This window comes from Ictalurus furcatus, chromosome 14 (genome assembly GCF_023375685.1).
Source record: "Ictalurus furcatus strain D&B chromosome 14, Billie_1.0, whole genome shotgun sequence".
Lineage (NCBI taxonomy): Eukaryota > Metazoa > Chordata > Actinopteri > Siluriformes > Ictaluridae > Ictalurus > Ictalurus furcatus.
In genome coordinates this window covers 19367476-19374883 of record NC_071268.1, presented here as the reverse complement: position 1 = coordinate 19374883, position 7408 = coordinate 19367476, and the positions used below count along the sequence as shown (strand labels likewise).

The 7408-nt window shown below is 39.1% G+C and overlaps 1 protein-coding gene across 1 annotated transcript; it reads left to right on the top strand.

The window, feature by feature from the left end:
- The first annotated feature begins 273 nt into the window (after positions 1–273).
- Positions 274–4548, top strand: asb15a (ankyrin repeat and SOCS box containing 15a). The gene is made up of 9 exons (XM_053641493.1): positions 274–574; positions 664–703; positions 853–984; positions 1102–1260; positions 1371–1616; positions 2124–2295; positions 2365–2902; positions 3075–3228; positions 3354–4548. The coding sequence occupies exons 1-9, from the start codon at positions 455–457 to the stop codon at positions 3524–3526; spliced, it is 1734 nt and encodes a 577-aa protein (XP_053497468.1). The 5' UTR covers positions 274–454; the 3' UTR covers positions 3527–4548.
- The last annotated feature ends 2860 nt before the right edge of the window (positions 4549–7408 follow it).

Here is a 7408-nt window from a genome sequence, read left to right as displayed (position 1 = left end):
TGCCCAAAAAAGTTGGTCTCATCTGATCACAACACTTGATTCAAACTGTAGATCGCACCAAGCTTGATAAACCCTTATTGTGTTTTTGTATTGTATATATTTTAGTATAATTGTCAAGGATGATCATTTGTTTGCATTTGTATTAAATATGTTTGAAGAGTGGCAATAATTTTGCCAAATATCATTGAGAGACTATTATTATTATTATTATTATTATTATTATTAGTAGTAGTAGTAGTAGTAGTAGTAGCAGCAGACTGCGGGGCCCTTGAGCAAGGCTCTGCTCTGGATAAGGGCATCTGCCAAATGCTTTAAATGTAGTATTAATAACTATTTGTATTAGAGGAATAGAAGGTTATCATTGTGTCACTGTGTGCATGTATATATAATCACTGTTTGTACTTTGATATGTTCATATCAAACCCTGTTTTTCTCCCTCTCAGAGTAATTGGTAATGGACAGTACAGACGAATTAGATGAAGACGACCAGCTTCTTAATTATGCCATCCAGCTGAGTATTGAAGAGTCTTGGAGCAATGATTTTCCAGCAAGGCATGATGCAAAAGAGACAGAAAAAATACCTCACTTTTTTAAATTCTCACTTTTATTGTTAATATCAATGTATGTCACTGTTGACAGTCACTTGTTTTATCCTAAAACTATAGTGTGGAAAATCAAAAGATTTTTGATGCAATCAAAAGGGGTAAGATTTGCAGTGAAGCTGTGAACGCTTTATAAATTTAAGTCTAATGCTCGGTGCATGCATGCAGTGCATACAATCTTTACCTGTGTCATCAACATAAAAATGTCATGTCTACCCAAATGCAGCAGCAGAACCCCTTTTATTCCCAGGTGACCTGTATACCCTGCAGGAGATGTCGAGGTGCCCGGCTGCATTTACTGAGGTGGATGCTAAAGGCTGGTACCCACTTCACAGGGCATCAGTACAGCAGTCAGTACAAGTGCTGGAAAGAGTGATATATGGTGAGTGATGCAAATAAATACGTCTGCACAGTCACTGGTGTTGTCCGTGCATGATGTGACCAAAGAATAGATAGATAAAGAAAACAGTAGTGATATCATAGCTCACTTTTATGACAGCATCTTACAGGCTGACCCTTGAGGAGGAAACAGCAGATGGAGAGACCCCTTTGACTCTGGCTACTCAAGCAGGTTTGGTAGAGATTGTTCGCACTTTGCTGGAGCATGGAGCTTCTCCTCATAGAACCAATGGCAGGAATGAATCTCCTCTATTACTGGGTATTATTACTTCTTCACTAACAGACCAACAAAATGATAAAAAAAAAAAGATCCAGACTCCATGAATCCTTTCAATAGCATAAAATGATATGTGTACGTTTCTTTTGCAGCTGTAAGAACAGATTCTTATGATATAGCTTTAGCACTTATAAAACGAGGTGCACAGGTGAACCAGGTCTGTCTGAAAAAGTGGACAGCTATGCATGAGGCTGCTAAAGTGGGCTGCGTTGATACCCTAAAGCTTTTACTGCAGTACGGAGGCCAGGTCTCAGAGACAGACCAGCATGGCGTGACCCCAATGGGCATCGCTGCAGAATACGCCCAGGCCGAAGTTTTAGATATCCTTATTCACAAAGGTAAGGATCACATACCATAATTAAAAAAAGTTCATTTGAGTAAATAAACACTCAATTGATGTTCCATGTAACTGGCGTTAACATTCTAAGAATTGAACATTGTCAATGAAGGAGAATCACGGACATTTGCAGCCAGTATCTGATTACAAACTGAATTGATTGGACTTGTATCTGTTTCACTATGGCATGTAGCTATCCAACAGCTTGATCAACATCTGATATTTACTGCATGAGTAAATCACACACAGCTAGAAAGGTTTTAGATATATTTATTTATGCAGACTGGCTGTTTTTACTGCTGCATTTGTCTATCTGGCTCCTTACAAACAGGATCCTTGTAGGAAGATAGTCTAGGCAAGATGAAAAGTTAATAGCAACATTTTTTTGAGCATTTTGGTTAAATATATAATTATGGTTTCTTAAAATACAGATATTAACATGTTATATGCAGAAAAGCCAATTTTGGTCAAAATCCATTTGGAAGATTTTTTTCTCCCACATCAATAGGTGGTGATGTAAATGCTCAGGCACCGAATGGAGACAGTGTTCTATATGATGCTGCTGGTTCTGGTAATCCTGACTGTATCGACCTCCTCCTCCAAAATGGGGCCAATCCCAACATCGCCAGCCTCTCCGCACAGCTACCTATTCATCGAGCTGCTTACGAAGGGCACTACCTGTGAGTATTTAAGTTAATTACATTATTACCTGTTAACTCATGAACTCAAATACAAATCATTTTCTTTAGTGCGTTGAGGATGTTGATCCCTATCACTACAAGAAGAGCTCTGCGGCTTGCAGGCCAGAGTCCAGTTCACTCAGCAGCAGATGGCGGCCATGCACAGTGCCTTGAGCTTCTACTGGAGAAAGGCTTTGATGTCAATTCCCTTCTAGACCAGCATATATCTGAAAATTTTGGTGATATGAGGAAGAGCGCCCTGTACTTTTGCGTCTCCAATGGAGATGTGACTTGTACTCAGTTGTTGCTCAGAGCTGGTGCTAAAACTGACTTGGATCCTCTGAGCTGTCTCCTGGTGGCAGTAAGAGCTGGCAGATATGAGATAGTTAAGCTGCTTCTGGCCAATGGAGCTAACGTGAACTACTACTTCACAGTGGTCAATGACACTCTGTTCCCCACTGCTTTACAGTATTGCCTCAGGGATGAGATGATGATGCGGATGCTACTTAACAGTGGCTATGATGCAGACAAATGCTTCGTCTGTCATCATGACTTAACGTGGACTGACCGGAGTCATCACTCAGACCATTCAAGTAAAAAGATCTCTGTGAGTTTGCCATAGATGTATTAGGAAAGATTGGTTATGATATAACTGAGACTAGATGGTACACTCTTAGGTAAAACATTTCTCAGGAGTCTCTAGTTTTTCCTATCAAGGATGGTTTATCTTTTTTTCTAAGAGTGCATTAGGCATGTTTACAGTAATGAATTTTGTGCAGTTTTGTGACTTCGTCAGTGTCTCGTGGCTGGTGCAGTATGCAGGAAGAGCTGTGCGTGTTCTTCTGGACTATGTTGGCTATGTCCCAATCTGTTCAAAACTGAAAATGGTTCTGGAGAAGCAGAAAGAATGGCCAGAAATTTGTGACATATTAGGTGAATAACCAAAACTATGACAGCAACCATATGCACTTAAGTTTTAGTAAAACATTAAAATGATGCATTATCGAGAAGCCTGATGTACTGCAGTTCATGGTGGCTCTGTTTATGAACTTTTCCAGGAACCCCCTGGTCGCTAAAGCACTTGTGCAGGCTGTTGATCAGGAGAAAGATGACTCCAAGGACACTGGGAGACCCAGGCATTATCAACTCTGCTCCATTCCCACCTTTACTTAAGAAATACTTGATGTATAGGGAGTATGACCTGTATGGCAGCTTATGTGCAGATGAATGATCATATTCTCTCAAGGAACAAAAAAGAAACACAAACAGGATCTAGTACAAATACTGTGAAGATGATCTAAGGCAGGAAGCTTACCTTCCAAACAAACAATACCTACGTGTTAAAAAAGAGAGATATATCACTGTGATAAATGATAGCTAAAATGCTAAACTGTCATTTAATGGAAATCATTTTGCAGCCAGTGTATTAGGTATTTCTTTGGGTACTATATTAGGCCAAAAGACCATAAAGGGAAATATATCTTCACAAATAGCCTTAAATTAGCTTAAATAAGCCACATTCTGGTGCTATGATGAATGACCACTTTGTTTCATGTGCATTTGTTTTGACGTGTACTGTAAATAATCTTTCATATACTAATTTTGTCCCCTGTTTCTTTTGGGGTTTTTTTTGGTGTTGTTCCCAAGTGAACAGTAAGGATGTTTATTTTAATACAGTTGTATGAGTGGCATTTGACAATAAAGTCCTACTCAGTCCAGACTGCAGGAAATCACCTATATTTTACAAACAATTTTACTCAAAATATAAAAAAGTCTTCTGAACTATCTAGAAGGATGAATGCATAACGAAGCTTTGCCTGAGAACTTGTTCATAATCAGTATTGACTCAGTTTGACCCATTTGAAGCCCTCGGTCTGCCATGATAATTAGATTTTCTCCTATTTTCCCCAGAACCATGGTTAATATGACAGATGTGCTTTCTGACATATGACACTAAGAACAGTGATGGTGTGAGAAAATAAACTTGAATTCTCTTATAGCTTGCAAGATATGAGTCAATATTCATTATTCACCAATATGGGAAAAACATTTGGTCCAGAGACTGAGAATATGATCTTTGTGAAATTCATGAGATAACCATAGTGAACTGATTAAATAAATTACATTCATATCACAGAAGCAGGTGTTTTGAGTTAATTAGCTGATTAGAGCTCTTCTCAGGTTGACATTTCTGTATTATAAATTCTTTATTCTAATATTTTGAGATACTGGAGTTTTGATTTCCGTGAGCTGTATTCCGTAATCATCAAGATTTAAAAAAAATTATTTTTTTTTAAAAAACCCTTGAAATATTTAACTTTATGTGTAATTAATCTAGAATATATGAAAGTTCCACTTTCTCAATTGAATTACGGAAAAAACCCAAACTTTTCCACAATATTTGATTTTTTTCCACACCTGTACATCAAGACAGGGTTTGAGATCAAAAGACGAATATGAGACGAGCAATTAGAATTTCAGCTTACGTTTGCTGATGTTTACGTCTAGATGTGTTAAACAACTTAAAACATGGCACCTGTTTTTGAACAGATAATCTTAAAGTAAATTAAAGTAATTAACACTTAATATTTGGTCACATATCCCTTGCTTGCAATAACTACATCTAGCCAGTGACCCACTGACATAATAAAACTGTTGCATTCCTCTTGTATCACAGCTTAATTCGGTTGTTGTTAGTTTTTGTGGTTTTCTCCCTTCAGTCTCCTCATCAGGAGGTGAAATGCTGCTCAGTTGGGTTAAGGTCTGGTGATTGACCTGGCCAGTTTCAACCCTTCCACTTTTTCCCCCTTGTCTTACTGCATGATGCAGGTCCCCTCAATTGGTTTGGATGCATTTCTCTGTAAATTGGCAGACAGAATGTTTCTATAGACTTCTAAATTCATTCTGCTGCTACCATCATGTGTTACATCATCAATAAAGATTAGTGAGGCAGTTCAGATGCAGCCATGCAAGCCCAAGCCATGACACTTCCTCCACCATGCTTGATTGATGAGCTTGTATGTTTGGGATCATGAGCAGATCCTTTCTTTCTCCACACTTTGGCCTTTCCATCACTTTGGTAGAGGTTAATCTTGTTTAAAGAACTTTTGTGGCTCATCTCTGTGTTTCTATGCAAATTCCAATCTGGCTTTCTGATTCTTTCTGCAGATGACCCCATAGTTTCAGTGAAGGGAAATATTAAAGCTATAGCACACAGACATTCTTTGTGGCAAGTTTTGGGAAGGCCCACATATGGGTAATAGTCAGGCAGGCGTCCCCATGCTTTACGCCATATATTATATCTGTCGATTATCTAATGCTAGAAATTAGTTTGATGGCCACTTTACTGCCCACATAACCTCACAATTATGGCATACAAAATTTTCCTGTAACATTATAGTTTTGTTGGAAAAGTAATGTTTATAAATCTAATTTTCTTTTACTGATCCAATAATTCAGAAGTCATAAACAAATAAACATCTACGACAACTCACAGTACTGTACAGCAGCACAATACATAAAATCATGCAAATACAGATAAAGTGCTTCAGTTAATGCTCATATCAAACATCAGAATGGGGGGGAAAAGTGATCTCAATGACGTGGTGCCAGACTAGCTGATCTGAATATTTCAGTAACTGATCTCCTGGGATTTATAAGCACAACCGCCTCTAGAATTTACGCAGAATGGTGCAAAAAACATCCAGTTAGCAGTTCCAGATGTTTGGACATGGTGGACGTGGCTTGTTGATGACCGATGTCAGAGGAGAATAGCAAGAACTGATTTGAGAAAGAGAAAACCTTTATTTGTCACATATACATTACAGCAAAATTCTTTTCTTCCCATATTGCAGCTTGTTAGGAAGTTGGGATTAGACATGATACAGCACTCCTGGACCTAACAGGGTTAATAGCCTTGCTCAAGGGCCCAATAGTGGAAGCTTGGGGTGGTGGGGCTTGAACACTCTGACATTCGGATTAATAACCCATGGCCTTAACCACTGGCCCTAAACATTTAGCAGATGGTTTCGATCCATCGACCTCTGTGTTATGCTTCCCAGCATGCTTCCACTGCACCACTCTGCTGTAAATGGTTTGAGCTGACCGGAATGCTACAGTAACTCAAATAACTACCTTTTACAACTGTGGTGAGCAGTAAAGCTCAGAACTCAGAACACACAACATGCCAAAATGTGAGGCGGACAGGTTACAGCAGCATACCACATCGGGTTCTACTCCTGTCAGCCAGAAACAGAAACTTGAGGCTATAGTAGGCATAGGATCACCACTGGACAATTGAACACCAGCTTTCAAACGTATCAAAATCGGCCTTTAAATGACCTGCCTTCAGAAAATTAATTGAAAATAAACTGAAATTAAAAGTTCATTTTCGCTCTTAATTAGAAGGATATTACAGATGAATTTCCCAAAGCGCCGATTACAGCTGCATTAACAATAGATTTTATACTATCCATCCATCCATACATCCATCTTCTACTGCTTACTCCTTCTTCAGGGTCGCAGGGAAACCTGGAGCCTATCCCAGGGAACATCGGGCACAGGGCGGGGTACACCCTGGACAGGGTGCCAGTCCACCGCAGGGCACAATCACATACACACTCACACACCCATTCATACACCTCGGACACTTTAGACATGCCAATCAGCCTACCATGCATGTCTTTGGACTGGGGGAGGAAACCGGAGTACCCGGAGGAAACCCCCGCAGCACAGGGAGAACATGCAAACTCCACACACACATGGCCCCGGCAGGACTCGAACCCCAGACCCTGGAGGTGTGAGGCAAAAGTGCTAACCACTAAGCCAATATATATTTTTATAATAGTGCACGGTATTTTAATGATTAGACAATAGAAATGTTATTTCAATAAACTTTTCTGTAAACATTTCTTGAGATTGTCTTTTGAGTGAAATATATTCAAATCAACATCAAAAGACAAGATTTTTTTTATTAAGTATGCAAATACATGCATATTTAATTCAATGAAGTCTCATTTGCATAAACATACATTTCTGTCAGTAAACAAATGGCAAAGATTGATTGTTAAAAACAATTACCCTGTAGTAGTGTACCCTGTAGTGCCTTGCCTTA

What these genes read in the sequence shown, in the direction of transcription:
- asb15a (XM_053641493.1), top strand. Translation starts at nt 455, where the DNA reads ATGGACAGTACAGACGAATTAGATGAAGACGACCAGCTTCTTAATTAT. An exon ending in GCTTACGAAGGGCACTACCT is followed by an intron (nt 2,296 to 2,364) that starts GTGAGTATTTAA and finishes CATTTTCTTTAG; the next exon opens with TGCGTTGAGGATGTTGATCC. An exon ending in ATTCAAGTAAAAAGATCTCT is followed by an intron (nt 2,903 to 3,074) that starts GTGAGTTTGCCA and finishes AATTTTGTGCAG; the next exon opens with TTTTGTGACTTCGTCAGTGT.